This window comes from Falco peregrinus, chromosome 5, assembly GCF_023634155.1.
Source record: "Falco peregrinus isolate bFalPer1 chromosome 5, bFalPer1.pri, whole genome shotgun sequence".
NCBI classification, from domain to species: Eukaryota; Metazoa; Chordata; class Aves; order Falconiformes; family Falconidae; genus Falco; species Falco peregrinus.
In genome coordinates, this window is record NC_073725.1 from 75,646,670 (window position 1) to 75,666,229 (window position 19,560).

General features: G+C 42.5%; 1 protein-coding gene across 3 annotated transcripts in view; it reads left to right on the forward strand.

Moving 5' to 3' along the window:
* The window catches only part of GSG1L (GSG1 like), a 59,163-nt gene that overhangs the window by 22,698 nt on the left and 16,905 nt on the right, over positions 1-19,560 (forward strand). For 2 of the 3 annotated variants that reach the window (XM_027796393.2, XM_027796394.2), the window contains exons 3-4: positions 11,473-11,625; positions 15,816-15,927. In XM_027796393.2, the coding sequence (XP_027652194.1) occupies positions 11,473-11,625; positions 15,816-15,927 (265 nt within the window). Of the gene's footprint in view, positions 1-9,437; positions 9,622-11,472; positions 11,626-15,815; positions 15,928-19,560 lie in introns of those variants that run through there. The other variant, XM_055806653.1, reaches the window with a different exon arrangement.

Consider the following 19,560-nt stretch of genomic DNA (forward strand, 5'->3'; position numbering starts at 1 on the left):
AATTTTATGAGCATGGAGAAAAGAGTTGCAAAACCTGTAACTCTTGACTTATTCCTGAGTGGTGTGGGGACCATGATTCAAAATGTTGGTAAGAAATACCTCGTAGCCAGGACTAACAGAGAGATTCGGTTCCCTTGCAGAAGCAAGAAAAGTTAAAAACAAAAACAAAAAAACAAACAAACAAAAAAGTTGCGAAGAAGGGTATGCAAGAAAAACGAGTTGATTAAAAGTAATTAAAAGGTTCAGCTAAAAGGACAGATGGAGCTTGAAAACTTTGACAATACTAGATATACTACAGACATCTAAACTATTCACAAATCCTTCTCAGTCACTCAGTGACTGAGAGAAAATGGCAGATAATATTTGGTGTTGGTAAACGCAAAGTGGCGAACACGAAGAGTAATCCTACCTTTACATATATAGTGATGGGTTCTGAATGAGCTTTTCCCCCTCAGGATAGAGTTCCTGGAGTGATGACAGACACTTCTATGAAACCATTAATTCACTGCTCTGCAGACATTAAGAAAAGATAAAAAGAAACATTGGGATCATTGTAGGAAATAAAGAACAAAACAAAAATGTCACCATGCCACCACATGTATTCATGATGCACCCACTCGCAGCACTCTGTGCACCTCTCACCCCTCCTCTGCCAGCCCCAGCTCAAAAAAGTTATGATAAAATTGAAAGAGGTAGAGAGAAGACTTTGACAGTTATGGTCAAGGATAGGGAATACTTTTTTGTTTGCGGACAGCGCAGAACAGATTTCAGGCTGGAAAAGAGACAAATGAAACTCGTAAGAGCCAAGTTAAAAAACAGACCTCCTTTTTTGGGAACTGGGTAGCTCTTCTTGAGAAGAAAAAAAAAAAAGAGGACAGATTTTCTAAAAGGACCACTGAGAGACCTGCATCCAGTGAAAAGTAATGTAACTGGGTTTCCCACAAATTGTACACTTTCCAAAACAGTTTCTACTGTCTTCTTGAATATTTTGTATTTTGATCGCATTAGTCTTAATATATCTGCAATAGGGTATATACATACCCACACAGACACATACCTGTGCACTTGTTTTAGGAGAGCTGTCATTAAGTATGCAGGAAAAAATGTGTTACTAACATTTTATCTGTGTTTTCTTACACATCTGTTATGAAACACTGAAGTTATTTTTAAAAACTCATCAGATATACAAAGATAATACCGTGCTTAGTAGCTGAATTCCTAATTCCTAAAAGGAAGCAAGTCCTGTATTTCACACTGGTGATGTCAAAGACACAGAGAATACTGGTTCTCTGCTGTGGACAATGACAGCCACAGGGTCTGAACATAATTTCTCAGCCCAGTGCTGAGGGGGGGAAGTACATCACATGCCCTGCACTGTAGGTCTTCAAAGGGAAACATTTAACCCAAATACATTTAGTAAGGCATATGGGCTAGTCCTTATTTAGAGTATTTTTCATTGTCTTTTCTATTACATAACTCACTATATTACTATTACACCAAGAAAAAAAGAAAATAAGCACAAAGTTATTCCACAGTCTGCTCAGTATCATGCACAAGATTAAATTCAAAATCAAGCTCAATACCAGAACTATAAAAAGTCACAGAAAACACATCATCCTATAGAAAAGATTAATTTTAGGATTCACAGCTCCACCTCATCTTTCACAATCAAGAAACTAATGAAGAACTAAAGTTAAACAAAATAGAAACAGCTGGCATTTCTTCTCTCACCTAAGCAGTTTCGGGTATTTGTCATATGGTCTCTCATGTCTGCAAACAGCAGTCTCTTCTCTGGGTGTCGGCCCTTTATCTATCTTGACTGTCTTACTTGCTTTACAACAACAGGTAGTTTTAGGTATCTCTGATAGCTTTTAGGATCATGAAGCTTCCATTCTTTTGGAGGGACGTCTCTCATAGCTCTGTGGTCTACTTCTCCCAGTGTTTTTACACTGCAGCACAAGAGGAGCAGGCAGATGGTCTGATATTATGAGACTGCATTAACCAACAGACGGGCTGACTGCTCAGAGCTGAGTCCCTATGCCAGCCACAACAGCATGCTCAATGTTTATTTCTTTCACCATTTTTTATTGATCACTCCAATATTTCTGGCTTGTAATTGCCAGTATTGGAGCAGCAGAGATGAGCAAATTACTAAAACAATCAGAATGCAACTGGAAGAGAAAGCATGAGATTTACATGGCACTTTCAAGCTTACTTTAATGCTTTTCCCAAACGAGATGCACATTTCTCAATGTGTACCCATTTGTATATTTTTTTCCTCTCTTCTCTCTTGCCCTGAACATGAAGAGGAGAGCTAAAAGTGAGAACCAGGTGTCAGTTCCAACATAGCATGTAAGTCTGGAAAAGCCGAGCAATGACAGCCAGAGTCAAGAAACATAAGGACACCAAATATAGACCAGGAGGAACTAAGCAGACAGGACCAAAAATGTGGAGAAAATTCCATTCAACATAGGTAAACAGAATATTTTTAAAATCAGTAGTGAAAAAAACCAAACACCCACTAGGTCTATGGAGCACTCACCATAAAAACCAGCACCTACTACACATTTTGCAGCTGCCAGTCTGCTCACAGCATTACGCTACTAGCTCTGGAATCAAGTATTAAAGAAATAACAAGATTTTCCCTGATGTGGCAGACCACTGTGTGGGCGCCACAGGCTATGGATGGTCAGCATCTTCCTGAGAATTAGATCTCGATAAGGAAGTGCAAGAGGGCTGTTGGGGCCACTCTTTTCACAGCTATCTCTGCTCCCTTTTGCTTCCTTTCCCAGGAAGGGTGACAACAAGGGCTGCAGTTTTTCAGTTACTAAGAAGTTCTGGGTCCCTCACACACTCTTTAGCTCTAACACAGTACCTTACAGAAAGAAATTTATCTTTAGATTTCCATCATCAAAAAACAAACCAAGGAGAAGGATCGATTCCCATCTAGCACACAGGTGCTCTCCCCCCATCTCCAATGCAAGTGTTATGTTCATAAAGCAGGCCATACAGCCCTGAGGCTGTCAAAGGCAAGCGGGCACAGCTTTTTGTTGCTGGTAACATGACCACAGGTAACAGCTTCCCATCTCCCTGGCTGCTGCAGCATGCAGGGAGACCAAGAAGAATAGTGAAACATTTTTGCACAAAGAAGGAATAATGCCTGTACCACGACTTCCTCCATGCAAACTCACATCACCCAAAACCAAGTTTTACCCTCATATGTGGTTCCTTTCCTCCCATGTTGGATGACATCTAGCTATTTGACTTGTCAGCCTCTTGTGGTTTCCCTGTGTTGTTCAGCCATTCAGGATCTTGGGGACAATGACTGTGAACCATGGGCTAACAGGAGCACTTTCTTCCTCAAGTAGCAGCATCAGTGTCTGGGGCTAGCAGCAATGCCAATGAGGAGGTAGGGAGGTTGCACACTCTCCAGGACAATGTTGCTTGAACACTTGATGTCCCTTCAGCTGTCCAACAATGCAGCACCCAGCTTGTCCTTCGAGTGCAGTGCTCTGGATTTCATCTCAGTCAGCTGCGATAATCCTAATAGTTATTTAGGAGCACACACTGCTCAAGCTCCACTGTTTCTAGTATACAGAAGGTTTTTGTCATATGATGAACCCTGATGTAGAAAAAACCCCAGAGCCTCTACTTGTTTGTATCAGAATTTCTCAGACAGGTTAAGGTTGAATTGACAGAGGAGTGACTTGAAATGATGCCTCACCATAGCTCAGACTATCAGGCTCTGACTATCAGAGCAGATGCGTAATGCTGAGTTATGAGGAATGTGGCAAACATAAACCTTTTCAAGATCTCTTTGCCTGCCTGCACCGTTGTCCAGTCTGATTACTTGCTCAGGGACAGCATGGCAGTGTGACAGTTCAAATGAAGCTGCTTTGGTCAGATCCTTGAACTCATCAGCCAGAAGGGCAGTTGTGCTATTAGGAAGGCTGGTAAGCAGCAACCACAGATCATCTTCAGCAGAGAGCAGAGACTGAGACAGTAGGAGGATGAGATCCCACTGAGGCATTCTGAATGTGAGTTTACCCCAATTAGGAAGCTAATTTTCTGTCTGAAAGGGCCCTCAAAAATCAATACAGAATCTGGACTATTGCTTTTTGGGCATTGCTCAGGGAATGCTGGGGCTTTCAGCAGGAAGCATCCCATAGCTTGGCAGTTAATACATTCACTTATGTGTTTTTTTTTTTATAATTCTGGCATAATTTCCAAGCTACTAGCCAAAATGCCTGACTTAAATTTTCATGTACACAATTCCTGCCTATGCTGCATATAACATAGTTAACATGACTCAGCAATCTCCTTCAGGAATAGCAAAATTATTTTCCCAGAAGAGATCCTTTATGAGCAAACAGCTCATGTTTATGGATTAAAAACACTTTGAACTCTAACGGCAATTTCTCTGTTGGCCACCTCTTCAGTGCTGCCTTGAGAACATGTACTAATATTGGATCTTTGACAGTAATTTTCATGACCTGACCAGCCTAGAGAAGCAGCCAGGAGGGGATTTCAATATCATTATTTCATCTGGAGATAGGACCTCACAATCTGGCATCAGAAACTGTTAGCGTAGTAAGCTGGCACCAAAAATCAACTTTTCTAATTTGCCAACAAGTATAACTCCATGCCTGCATGTGAATGTAGGTGGTAGGAGGTATAGATGTGTATTTAGGCTCTCTAGAACTAGTTTGTCAGCTGTATTCATCTCCAAAGCTCAACAATAATCGAAATTATGGAACTTTGTGGTTCCAGAAACAGCAGTAAATGCTCCTTTATCATCCTGCTCATAATCGCATTCAGATGTTATCCACGTTCTTGGTATTTCAGCCCAAATTGCTAACGAGTCTAAGAATGGCTTTAATAATACGACACAAGACAACTAAGAATTATCTTTGCATGTTGTGGGGAAAGAGCACAGAAGAGCATGTCAGTAATTTCTTGACATTTCTGAGGTCAGTTTAACCAGAAGTCTCTCACAGAAAAGTCTGCATCAGCGACTGTTGCTTTTTTGTGACAGGAAATTGCAGTGGACCTGAACAAAGAATACTAGATGTTTTGCTATGTATTTTTGCTCAGGATACTGTGAATGGTCCTTGGTGTTTCGTACTCCAGAGGAAAAAGGCCACATGGATACCAACAGAATAACCTGTGGCAACAACAGCAGTTACCCCAGTTTCATATTTATACTTCTTAACTTGGATACCAAACAGGCAAAATCAGCTCAAAACAACTGGAAGTCATTAACCACACTGTTCTTTAGATTCCTTAATCAGGAATTCACTGAAACGTGGTACGATGCTTCGAGTCCTAAGCAGAATTTCTATGACATTTTTCAGAATTCCTATTTCAAAGGAAACTGGCATGGGAGATTCCTGACTCAGAGTGCTCCCTGGTGAGAGGTAATAGCGTGTTCATTTACAGTGCCTTCTTCCCTGGTGATCTGGGCTGACTTGAAATAAACTCGGGTTTTGTGAAGAACTTCTGAGCCAAGACTCATTGCAGGCGGAGGTAAAGCTTCTTTACCTTGCTGTCAGAAAAATATTCAGTTTGTTTCATTCATTCAGAAGGTGTCTGCAACCTCCTTTTGTTAACACATTGTCTCTGGCAGATGCACTTAACATGATCACCACAGAAATGCACTCAGTATCTATGAATCTTCTTTCAAAATGTTGATGCTGCCCTCCGCTGTCTGACAGAAATGCAAGGGACTGATCTTGTCAGAGGGTTCATGAAGTACTTAAGTTCCTAAAATTTCAGCAATCATGTGGGTAACAGTTATCTTTTCAGCCACAATGAAGAGTTTGTTTGCTTCACTTGGGGTTGCTGGAAATGAATTTCCTTGGCATGTAACGATGCTGATGCAGTGGCTAAGTCCATGAGGAGGTGACACTGATGCTTTTCGCTATGAACTCCACAGAGAAGACAATCTCTTAGTGCATTGTTGAGGAAATAAAAATAGCTCCAAGGCACAAAGAAGTTTAGTAATGTCCCAGCTATTTTACTGATCTTGAAAAATCAGAATCTCTGGCCAATGACAGAAGCAAGAAAAATATTCTTTTAGCAGGGGTATGTTTTCATTTTAGGCAAAGCTGGTGATCATATAGAGTGCAACACATCTTGAGATAACATGACAGCGGTATGATTCCTTCTGAGGTAGGAATCCAATGACGTCAGTTGATTTATGTAAGTTTTTCTGGTGGGTCCCAGCTTTGCCATCTCAAGTTCCAGGTGAGCAGCTCAGCCCAGGTCCTGTACTTCCAGTGTTTTCACTTCACAAGGAAGTTGTCCAAAAGATGGTGACCGCTTTACCTCCAGGAACAACTTCAGAGTCTGTGGTGTTCAGCATCAGAACAATCCCACCTGTGACATACAGCATAATATCTGTGGGGCAGGAGCAAAGATTCAAAGTGGTCCACAGTACACAATAGTAACTGTCATTGTCAGCAGCACTGTTGAGGACATGGTAGACTGGTTGGTGGAGAAGTACCAGAGTCAACAATGGCTGGAGAAGGTGTATTAGAATAGCAGGTGTTGATGGTTCCAAGATTAGTGGGTCATCAAGATCCATCAAGGCCCATCTACCCACACATTATCAGACACCAGGTTGAAAGACACAGGACAACAAGCAAATCATGATGTGTAACAGAGACATGACAGAACAACAAGACAGATCACTGTCAGCTCCTAGCTGGAATGAAAAGGGACATGCAAACCTATCACATTTTTGCTAACCTACAAAAAGCCCAGAAGACATGAGGAGGACTCAACAGCTGGTGTCCTCTGTATTATTTCAGGGAATCCTGGGAAGAATGACTGAATGCACGCGTCTTGGTGCTTGCAAGCTGGATGGACTCCTTGCACATACTCGTGATTGTGAGAATGTGTGTACAGGAGTGTAAGTGAAATCAGTTTTGATTTAGTTTTGTTTTAAAGACTGTCCTTTCCCAGGAGGTTTCATGTTGCTGCCACAATGGCACAGCATTATTTCCGACAAGGTGAGCAGGGATGACACAGCATCTGACAAATGCTGCTCATAGTGAGGAGGAGGCAGGCCAGAACCTGAAATCTTTCTGCATTAGGGAAGAATGTCCTTGACATAACAGGCACATCCCACTGTACACAAACCCACAGCACCTCTCTGCACATGTAACAGCCAATTTGATGAACAGGCAAGGAAAAAGCATAAACAGGACAAAAACAAACAAACAAAAAAAAAACCAACAGAGAAAGCTGATGATTTATAGGAATACAGACCCTCAGATACAGGCCATCCAGGTAGGATTCTCCAAATGAATGGAGTGCTGACTCTTCTGAAGGAAAGTTTTTTCACAAAAGCTGAGTTAGGCCAGACAAATCCCTGGAGCAGAGGACACAGGCTGGTGGGAAATAAGACAGACAGAAAAGGTGACAGCAGAAAAGACAAGGAAAGAGAAAAATCCTCTGGAGAACTTCTTCCCTGTCACCTGGAATAACTGAGGTCTCCTCAGGAGAAGGAGCTCTCTACTTTGCAGGAAGGAGGCTGTAAGAGATTGTAAGTAGAAGTAAGTGATGCCAAGTGACTGCCTCATGAATCTCATGTTGAGAGAGGAGCAGTGGGAGATCACTTCACCATCAGCACAGAAAAGAAAGACACTGTCTCCTGAATTAATAACCTGAATCAACTGTTCTGCTTCTGACAGACACAGGAAGATGCAAAACCCAGATATAGCTTGCATTTTCTGGATGTTATTATTTCAGATTAAATTCAAAATCAAAGCAGGCAGGACAGGACATAATCAGAACTATGCAAACTCTGCATGTGTAACTTACTTTCCCCCACACTAAATGCATTTTAAAAAGGCATAGAGCAAATATTCAAGGTACGCCAGGAAATAAGACAGAAGAGTTAGAGTTCTTTTCCAGATAGGAATAGGGTCCAAAAAAAGCAGAAAGAATTGACTATGTCTTCCAGGGGTAACTCACCTGGTCATTGTCTCATTGGAAAGAGGTTTCACAGGACAGCAAAACTCATGTCTCACTGAGTTGTTCATCAGGGCCATAGTTCAACTCTACTATATATAGTTCTACTCCTGTTATCCCTACCCCAGTTAATTTCCTCCCTCCAGCTGCTCCCCCAGTACAATAGACCTAGGAACTGTGAAATTAAAAAAATCATAGGATGATTTAGGGTTGAAGGGGCTTCTGAAGCCTTCAGTCCAAGCCTCTGCTGAAAGCATGTCCACTAGATCCAGCCGCTCAGGGCCACATCCAGTAGAGATTTTAATGTCATCAAGGACAGAGATCACACAGCCTCACTGGGCCCCTCTTCCAGTGTTTGACCACCTTTTTGCTTAGCTCAGTCTGGAATTGTTGCAGATTTTGTCTCCTCCTACTCCTGGTTCAGCTGGTTCAGCTCCAAGGGCTAGGCTCTATTATCTATGTACCTCAGTTAGGCAGCTGTAGAGAGCGAGAACTTCGCCTCTTCTTGTACAGGATGAGAAGGTGAAGCTCTCCCTGCCTTACCTTGTACACCATGAGCTCCAGCCCCCCAACGCTTCCTCACTGTCCCCCATGCCCTTAGAGGTCTTTAAATTATGTCAAACCTTCTCCAGCGTATCAGGTTTGAAGATCTTCCAAGGTTATCCTGCTGGCAAAACCACTCTTGTCCCATTTGACCAGGTAGATCCTATTCCTGTCACCAGCCCTTGTTCCTTGTGGTTAGAGAAGCCAGTGCACTCCCTGCGACACCAGCCACACAGCCAGGTCTTCCTTCCTCCTGTTCCTTTCTCCTTCACCAGCAGGATAAAGAACACCCACCAGGCCCCATACCCTCCACCCTCACCTCCCAGAGCCCTCCTGTCACTCTGAATGTGCACAAGGCTGCCTCTAGCAGCGTCTCCTCTCCTGCCTTCTGGCCACATTAACCTGGAACCTCCCATAGAGACGTATGTGCATCTCTCCAGCTTCCCATTATTTCTCAAGCACACTGCGCTTCTGTCTACAGTATCCAGCTTCAAGCACTATTTCATAGGTGGGCAATAAATAAAATAGATAAAAATTGTATAGAACCAAGATGTTCTAGAGATACCCAAAGAGGTCCTTTAGTGAAGCTGGTATCTTAGGCAGCAGCTTGTTCTTTCTGCAGTATCTTTACTGCGGATGTGGATCAACTGAACCCCCAAGCCATCAACAAACCCCCAGATCCCTTTCTCCAGGGCTGCACTCCAGCCTATACATACATCCAGGATTATACTGTCCCAGGAGCAGAATCCATTATTTATCCTTGTTAAATTTCATCCAGTTGGTGATTTCCCAGCACTCAGATCTACCAAGATCTCCCTCCTCTCAAGGGACTCAACATCTCCTCCTAATTTAGAATCATCAGCAAACCTTCTTAGCATGTGCTCAACTCTTGTGTCCATGTCACTGATAGAAACATTCAAGAGAACTGACCTTAAAACTGAGCCCTGAGGAGCACCACTAGTGACTGGCCACCAGCCTGATGATACCTCACTGATCACAACTCTTTGAGTCCAATCCTTCTGGCTAGCTGTTCGCCCATGGAAGCTGAAGACAGAGCCACACTGGAGTCACTACTACAGCACTGCCCTTGTGATACCAGCAGTGAGTATCCTCAGGAGTAGAAACAGAGCGATAAACATCTGGGCAGATATGTTGTCTATTACCCTTTCCAGTCTGGGCTGAAAAATGTATAGAACCACGGAGTCATTCAGGTTGGAAAAGACCTATGAATTAGAACTCGTTAGTTAGGGCTCCCTGCTGCCCCGGTTTATAGTCAGGTTTACATAATCTGATTCTTGCCAACTCAAACCATTTCATCATTCTCCTGTGACAGAAACTTCTGTTTGTGAGAAAATGAGGCAAAATCCGTTCTTAATCCTGCTGATTCACAGAACACCACCCTTGCTGTCTCTCACTGGTATTTCTTTTTGGAAGCCTGTGCCAGTTGCCCTGATACCAAATTGCCTAACAGGAGTGAGGTAAACAGCTGTTTGCTGTTGATAGATGCAATATTACACATACAGTCACTGCGAGAAATTAGAAGGTTTATTTATTACAGTCTCTGTAGTATTGTTTAAAAACTCAAAAGGTCGGATACAGTGGCAACAATGAATAGCACATATCAATCAGATGTAATTATAAAGACAAATTCCCAGACAAATATGAGCTGGGATCAACTTGGTCATTAAGAGGACACTCAAATATTTTATAGAAGACTGCATATCTGGTTTGATATAGGCATTATCACACATATGTTCTTACCGCAAGAAGAGAATGTATTAATACAAGTGAAGCCTGTAGCAGTCTCTATGGTTACAGCGACAATTTCTAATATAAGCCATTGTCTTCAGATGCTTAACTTTCCATGTTTCGACTGCTTAGGCTGAAATTTTCCATCACTGCTCACTGTTTCCAGGTGAATTCTCTAGCAATCAGGTTAGCAAATGTACCGAAGAATTCTAGCAGATTCTCATGCTGAAACAGCAATTGGAAATTTGGCAGGGACTCAATATTATCATCTGTTACCAACCTCTCAGATTTACCCCATGGCTTGGTGACTTTAAAAGGCCCAGCAGATCGTGCAAGAGGTTTTGTGCTGAAATTTCCGAATGTGCTATCTATAGTGAGCGAATCTGTCTCAGCCAGACCCACTTACTTGCGCACAGCCCCAAGGTCCTGCAGCACGCGCAGGTCACACTTGCATGTCAACTCTGCCCTTCCTCTGAGGGATTGTACCTAGGGGTTGCGAAAACGGAAGGCAGTCCAAATTTAGTGTCTGCAGCTCTTCAACTGCGTGAGTTATAAATAACTGGCTCTCCCCCACTGGTATCCTGGCAGTTTTTGTATTAGTCCCAGCAGCAGAGACCTGTGCAGTGGATGCAAACGCTCCAAGTCAGAACAGTCATTCGGCAGGACACCACTTTCTGTGAAAGAGTTTCTAGTAACAGGCCCCAACATTGTATTGTGATAAGAATTTTAAAACCTAGACTGAAAACGTTTTCTTTGAACACTCTTGTGAAAAAGAGGTATCCAAACCTGTCCATCTCCACCAGCCCATACGTCATGAGGTATCATGTCCCATCACCTCCATGTATGCCAGATTCTGCTCATCTAAACCATGACACAGGGAGGGAAAACAGATTGTGTGTCTTATGTTTTGGGTCAGAGGAGCCAAGAGGTTCTAGAGATACCCAAAGAGGTTCTTCAGTCAAGCTGGGATCTTAGGCAACAGCTTGTTCTTTCTGCAGTATCTTTACCACCCTGATGCTCTTCACATCTTCATTCACCTCTTTTTTTATTTTTCAGAGTTTGGGTGGTAGTTTGCTAAATTTAAGCTTTCTGAATACACAATTACTCCTAGATAGTCCTGATTTCCTAATCAATTTTTACAAACTCTAACCTCTTAAAGTATTTACCAAATAAGTGTCTGGTTGCTGCTCTGTTGTATTGCAGGTGTCCTGTGGTTATCAGTAGTATCCGAGGTGTTATACATCATGCTGTTAGTCGTCGGATTCAGCCTTATGTGCCTCGAGCTCTTTCATTCAAGCAGTGTGATAGATGGGCTCAAGTTAAATGCCTTTGCTGCTGTCTTCACTGTGCTTTCAGGTATGAACCTTTCCTTTCCCTTTTGCCTGAGGAACCACAACAAGACAAAATTCTAAAACTTTGAAAGAATAAAACCTGGGGGACACAAGACTCTCTTATCCCCATTTAACTAGCATATTTTTCACCATGATTTTTTTGTTCCTTTGAAACAAGGACTGCATGATAAATTTGCCTCTTGCCAGGGAGAAGCGAAAATAGATATTCCTGATTTCACAACAGCGATGCAGTAATTAGCCTTCCCCCAGCCTGCACAGCCGTTACCGTAGCCATAGCCTGAGCCTTCCTTTTTCAGCATCATCATACTGATTAGCCAATAGAAAATGAAAAACATATAGTGTTGATAATTTTTTTTCCTGTGTTAATCCTGAAAGTAGGTGAAGGCTTGATGCTTCAAACCAAAGAAGCCCATCTTGTTCATTAGCAAAACTAAGTATGAAAAGGGCTCTAGTAATCGCACTGAGCAGCAACCTCAAGAGTAATGTGGGGACATGTACATCTCTCAGGACAAGTGTTTCAGGTTATTTTCATGCTTGGTCTGTACCTGGAGCCCTTCAGTGTCTGAACTTGAGGAACTCCTCTAAAAGAAGTTATCAAATCTATCCATGTAATTAAGTGTCCCTTTACTGCTGTGCTGGCTAAAAGCTCCACTTCCCAGGATTTATACAAGCATCGAGCCACAGCTGGTTTCTGTAAGCACTCCTGCATGGACCTCTCTGGCAGAAAGAACTTCTGTAATAAAAGGGCATTTTATTCTGCTGTATTTCAAGCTGAAAGAGATTATAATGGGCAGTGTACATTCTGTGAAGGAGTTTGTATCTTCAGAGATAGCTTCAAATTTTTAAATACAATTAGAGGTATAAAACTTAGATCAGAAGCAGAGCTGAGAGGACAAAAAAAAAATCTGGTAAAAACTACCAAAGCATGTATTTCAGCTTTGAATGTAATTTGGATTTTAAAAAAAGTCAGTTCAACTTTCAAAGTCAAAATACATTGAATTCTTCAGCATTCAAGCAATTATTTCCATGCTGTTTCTGTCTCTTCACCATTAACTGTGGTTTTAAAGTTTGTAAGAATTATGAAGTTTGCTTTCCTACACAACTTTCTATTTTTATTTTGTCCTTCCCTCTTTATAAACACATTGCCATGGTGTTCCAAATATAAATTTTAAAGTTTGACAGGGAAAAAAGATAGAAAAATAGGAAGAACTGAAAAAAAAAACCCCAAACAAACCAAAACCAAACCCCATAACACTGCTAGATTTTATTTTCAGTAACAGAGATATCAGAAGAAAGAAGAAAAACATATTTGTTTAAGTTTAGCATATTTATAATGACACAGCTCAATAGAAATTAAGTAACAAAGAGGATTTTGCCTTGGAGCAACACACCTCTCATTAAATCCATGCTAGAATTCCCCCTAAAACTGCAATGGGTTCCTCATATTCTCATAGCTCAACACCTAAAGGTTAGGAAAAATTATGCTGATAGTGTGGCCACTTACTGCAGTTTCTCAACCTCTTATGAGTCATTTAAAAAACAAACCCCAGAACATCATGATTTTGGTATCCTTTTTAACTTTATACAAATAAAAAAAACTTACATATGTCTCTCATGTAATATTCATAATGAAGTATTTTAATTAATGTGATATATTTTATAAATAATATTTTTGGTAAAGTTATCTGAACATGCTTTAAAAGACCTTGTCTTTTCAAATTTAGTTCCTTAAGTTTTCCCATTACTGACACCTAGCAACCATTCTGGTCCTGCAAGGCCAATGATCTTGAGACAGCTATAAATGGTCAGTGTTTCTGCTCTCCCATCCACCCGGTCACTCCAGTCCACCAAATTATCAGGATTTTCCACCTGCAAGCGTCTGTTGCCCTGGACCCCAGATGGGTGGGCAGACAGGCATTTTGTCCTCTTTGCCCAGCTGGAGGAAAAGATGACCTTGTAAATACAGCATTTGTTGATTTACATTACAGCTGTTAATTTTATCTAAAATCTTACAAATAAATGTACAACAAAAAAGTACCAGAGGATATCCCCATGGAGAACTTGGCAAGGCACACCTAAAATAGCCCACACCAATGGGTGGCATCAGGAACAAGCCAAATCAGAAGTGCATGAAGTAGCACAATGAAAGTAGGATTCGTATTGTGCATGGCATAATGGCACTGCCAGTGCAGCCTGGCACATGTCTGCCCCCACCCCGCCCCACCATGAGGCAGATAAAGCAATAAACACCATGTTTTCGCTGTGGTCCCCCAGTTGCAGCAGGATTTGCTGATGACCTCCTACTCACCTGTATCAGTGGACTGTCATGCTGGCCTCCCACACGGCAAAAGGCCTGAACGTTGCTGAAATGCCATTAAGGTTTTGCATGACAGAACAGATCAGCCTTGCTGAAGGTAGTGCTGGCTGTGTCAAACCTCCTGATGGCTCTGAGTGACTATGACATGTCTCAGGGCAGTCTGTAATATTTTATTAAGGTTGAAAAATTACTGACAGTAGGTACAGGAACAGCAAACCACAAACTTTAAGATCAATGTTATAACTGTCAGCTGGAGAAAAAAAAATCCACCGATTTAAAAAGTACAGCAAGCTCCCAGTGAATTCTGGAAATTAAATATAGCCAGAAACAAGCAAGGTGTGTACCAGTTTGCTGTGCTCCCATTAGGCCACCCACCTTGCTGAAATACCATTCCTTCCGATGTGAATTGCTCTTTCCACCTCCTAACTTTGCAGTGTGTCACACCAACATGAAGCAGCTGAGCAAACCACTGCAGCTTCTTGTAATAAAATGTCTTCTTTCAGCCTCTGCAGTTGTTTGCATCAAATATGACATTTGTCTTGCTGAAGGTCCTGCTTAACATACCCACAACACAAACATGACGTTCCCCGACTTCCCTCCCCCAGAATTGCCCTGAATCATCTACATGTCTGGTGAGACTAATGAAGAGCTTTAGACTCTGAAAGTAAGCAGGAAAGAAAAGCAAAGAGTTGGGTCTGGGGAGGGAAAAATCAGCATCTTCCATATGGAGGAAGGGCTACCGTGGAAAAAAGTAGATGGTCAGAGAGAACAGTAAATGGCAGCTTCGGTTAAGGTGCCAGTGTAAGGTGTAGGACCACATCGTACCCCACCGTGACAGAACACCAGTATTCCTAACTGCCTTGAACTGCTGATGCAGAACAAGGGAGTTTTTGACATCTGTAGGTCCAAGGTCTATTTGGGATATGATGATCCTGCCCCACTCTTTAGCTAAGTGCCTGAACCCATGCTTTTCGTGAGCTCAGCTGGGAGCATAATCTGCATTGCCAAGGGACTAAAGCACACACATCCCAGATTATTGTACCTAGAAAATTCTCCAAGCATCAGAGCTGCTCCTGGCCACCACTCCTTGAAAAGCAGGGTCTGGTTTTCCTCAGAGAGATGTCTAAATGTAAAAATCAGACAGTTTTTTCTGCTTAAGCTGAAGAACCATGCTGGCCAGCTAAGCGGCAGAGCAAACTCAGGCTACCCTGCGATTTATCTGCAGCCCTGTTCTTAACACCATGGTGAGTGGAGCATCTAATCTTCACCCAGTTGTCATTATCTCAGCAAAATATAATGGTGGCACAAAAGCAAGCATCATCAGCATTGTACTGGCAAAAGTATTCCTGTGGTGTCCTCTCGCCACACATCATCAGGAATACTGAGTTCATTTAACTTCCTTGTGTAACTTCCAAGTGTTTTATGAGTGTTCAAATTTATAAAGTTTAGCAGCTGTTCAGATAAAATATCATTGTTTGGCATTAACACTTTGAATCTTGAATTGCCTACAGAAGTCTCTCTCCTTATTCTCTTACCTGAGGCCTGCCTGCGATGGGCTAAGTGAGATAGCTTGTGGGTGGCATACCCCTGTTTTGCAGCAGCAAGGTTGGTGGGGATGCTAATTGTGCAACGTTTTCTTCAACAATTTTCTTTCTTTAACTCTTCTCTTAATTGAGAATTCAGTATGATGTAAAATAATGAGTTCTCAGTCACACCTTTCCTCTGCCCATGCAACTCCCTCCTCCACAGTAGAATAAGAGGCATAAAAGTACAACAAAGACTTTTCTGGAGCTTTCAAAGCACTTCCAGCAGTAGCTATCTCAAGAATTATAAAAAACATTGGCACAAAAATTCCTGTTATAATCCCTGCTTCTCAGGTCTCTTGGGGATGGTGGCACACATGATGTATACTCAAGTTTTCCAAGTGACAGTCAGCCTTGGGCCAGAGGACTGGCGACCACATTCATGGGACTATGGATGGTCCTTCTGGTAAGTGTCACCACTGGTTAATATCTTTTCATTTTTGAGTTGTTCCATCAGTTTGTTGAGAGATTGTACATATCACAGATTTCCAGGAAGATGCATGTAAATTTCCAGCTGCCAAAATGCTAGGAGCAAAAAACCACCATGGCCGTACAGTTGTTGAGGTGTAGAGGACAGTTATCAGTGACTGTGCAGCAGCAGCTGTGCCTATCAGCAGGTACATAGCATTTGTAAATAAACAGCAACCACAATTACCAACACAGATTGAGCACTCTCATTAAAGTTCAATTTAGGTACATAATTGCCATGGCATTTCAGAGACTTTGAGCTTTTTTTTTTTTTGCTTTTTTTTTTTTTAATTAATGTCTTAGTTGAACCTTACACTGCAGCTTTTAACACAGCCACAGTGGAAGGCATAGTGCTCCTGGCACCTTAAGACTTCCCTGTGGATCATGGCAAGAAGGCTTGGGAAAATGGACATGACATTTTGGAAACTGATTTTATTTTTACTTTTCCCATTTATCTTCTAAAATTCACATAAAAAATAATTTGGCCAAGATACGTCAACTGTGTTATATTGCTTGCAAGCTTATAAGAAGCTTACAAGGAGACCATGGAGAATAGAAATAACTGCAAACGACTTTCACATCCCTCTAGAGGCATCAGCCTCTTTGCACGGCTAAGGAGAATACTTTTTCATTGCTAAATATAGTGTATTATTTTCATTCCATCTCAAAGCAGAGACAAGAACCTTTGCTAACACCAGTAAACAAACACAAATGCTTCTTACGCACAGCACTACAGGGAATTATTAGTCTTTCCTTCTCCCCTCACTGTATTGTTTGATGGGAGGAGTTACTAATATTGTAGTAACATGTTACAAAATATAAATTGCATTATATTTAAAATACAGCTTATTTTGTGTATCAAAAAATTAATATTTATTGCATGTGGTGATGAACTTCTAAATAAACTGCAATCATATTTATAATATTTATATAAATGTTCGTAGCAATTCTGTGGTCATAATTGTATAATTATTAATATCTTTAAATAATAAGGCATATCCTCTGTTAATTTGTCTTCAGAACTCTATTTAATAATTTACTGCAATACTCAAAATTCAGAATATTGTTAAATGTCTAGCATGATAAAGCACTCATTAGATCATTCCCCTTCATCTTGTGCAAGACAAGAAACCCCGTGTCTCAGAGCGGGCATCAAAGGCTTGCAGGTCCCGTAGGGCATCACGAGCCCACTCATCCCACCCATGCTCAGAGCGAGCTGTTCAGAGCCAGCATCCCACCTGCGCTCGCAGCCGGCAGTGCTGCCGCTGCCCTCACCACAGCTTTGCCCCAGAGCAGGCGCACCCCTGCCCGCAGCTCTCCCCACGCAGCCACCGCCAGGGCACAGCAGGCTTTGGTTTAAAGACCCTGGGGTTAGGCTTCACTGTGGAGGATGCTGGAGATACCCACCAGCAGACAAATACATGGGAGCAACCTCAGCTCTTCCCATATTCCTGAAGTGGGACCTCAGCTTCACTCTATCCAGTAACTGCGGGTTCACCCCGAGCTCTGCTCAAGCTCTTGCTGTCACAAAGTAGCTTCTCAGATTTGGGAATCTCCCTCCTTTCCACTAATACCTTCCGAGGCAACGCACTTACCTAGGCAGACGCTGGGCACGGTGCAAACCGCAGCTCAGTCACAGCTCCCCCAGGGCAGACGTGAAGAGCGCAGCGTTTCCAGCCGGCAGCGGTGCTCAGCAGCCAGGGGAAGGCCATGGGGTTCCCTCATGCCACGTCAGTGACTGGGAGCAGAACTGGCAAAGGAAGGTCTGAAAGTCAAATGCAGCAAAAACAAGAGGCTTCTTCCTCCCAGCTAACACTAAACCACCACTTCCATAGGGACTAGAGAGCTACAACCCCTCCTGGCATCCCCAGACTTGAACGCCTTCTTTAAGAAGGGTTAAAAACAAACACCCACCCAGTCTGGTGGAGTTTGGGAACGCTGCACATGCAGGAATTTCCTTCTGCTCGATCTGGGTTCAGGTGATGGCCTGAAGCATGAGCTTTAAATACCCCTGAACCAGTAGTACAAACATCAGCATTGTTTACAGCCTTCTGTAAGAAGTACCACTGCATCATCCTCCCAGACACCTGTCAGAGCATGGAGAATTGCAACGCCACTGAAACGTGGGTCCTGGGAACACTGTCCCCATGGCCAAGAGCCCAAGGGCATGAGTGCAGACCCGGACTGCCATTCGTTTCCCAAGCGCCAATGGGAAAGCTATTTTTTCCGTGACTCTATTTCCCCTCTATCGAAAGGGGATGACAAAAATACTCCCCTCAAATAAGGAAGGGATGCTCATGATCTGCTCAGACACCCCAGGGTTGAAAATGCATCACTTTGTCCCTGTTATCCTACCCCATTCCCAAGCCTTTGGCAAAGCCTGGAAGGGTGTTTGTGCTCTGGCACGAGCCAGGAGTAGCCCAGGGAATTCTCCACTGGCTCTGAGGATCAGGGGATGTTCAAATTTGCCCCCCCTAGAAAAAAGAAATATACAAAACCCTGAGCTGTTTAGGCCACAGAGGAACTTGAAAGCACAGCCCTGAGCTCAGCTACCAGAGGCACTATAGGTACAGTCCCACCACATCTGGGGCACAGCTGGCACAGAGGGGCATTGCTGTTAAAGAGGCCTTCACCTAAAGTAGGATGGTACTCTTACAGGTACGAGAACCACTTTTTACACTGAAATAACATTTAACCAAAGTCCGTAAAAAATCTCAACCATATCAACCATAATTGTCTCATTATTATGATTTACCAAATGCCAGGCCTGAGGTCACATTAAGAGTCTTCATTCTGTATTTCCTTCTCTGAACCTTTCAGCATTTCTGAGTTAGTGATTAGAAATTATCAGAAACTTTCAAGAGAAATTTTTCTCCATATGTCATTCCCCAGGCACCAACCAGGCACAGTGAAGCATGTGGTTTCAGCTGGCTTCTTCCTTGATATTGTTTAGGAGTCCAGCTGGAAATATTTGGAGCTCTTGGAGGTTTTCCACACGCTCCATGTAGGAGGAAGACACTTGCCAGGATTCCCTGTGCCTGGACAGTCACACATAGCATAAATTTCCTTTCCACTTCACCCAGCTGTGGGAAATCTAAGAGAACTTCATCACCCCAGTGTTCACTGTGCTTCCTTCTTATCTGACTGCATCTGGCAAAGGGGCTCAAAAATGCGGAGGAAAGGGGCTGCCTCCACAAGCTTCACTGCCATGGGAGTCCCTAAAGGACTTGGTATGCACTGAATTTTGAAATCATTGAAATGAGCCGTTTCTGTTTACTTGAACCATTTTTTTCCCCCAGATTTTTCAGTGCATGAATAGGTGCTCTTTTTCAACTTTCATCTAATTTGAAATGAGAAACTGTTTCCTTGTCTGCAGATCCTTTGCAGAAAGGGAAAACAGCTCATGCTGAGGGCTCTGTTGATAATGCGTATTTATAAGATAATCCTACTGTGGCTGTATTCTTCCTGTTCTGCATAATTTATATCAGTGTTCAATTTGGTTATAGGAAAGGTGAAAGCAAGGCGCAGGTAAAGTGTGTAGCTGACACAGATGATTAACTTAATCCAAGTT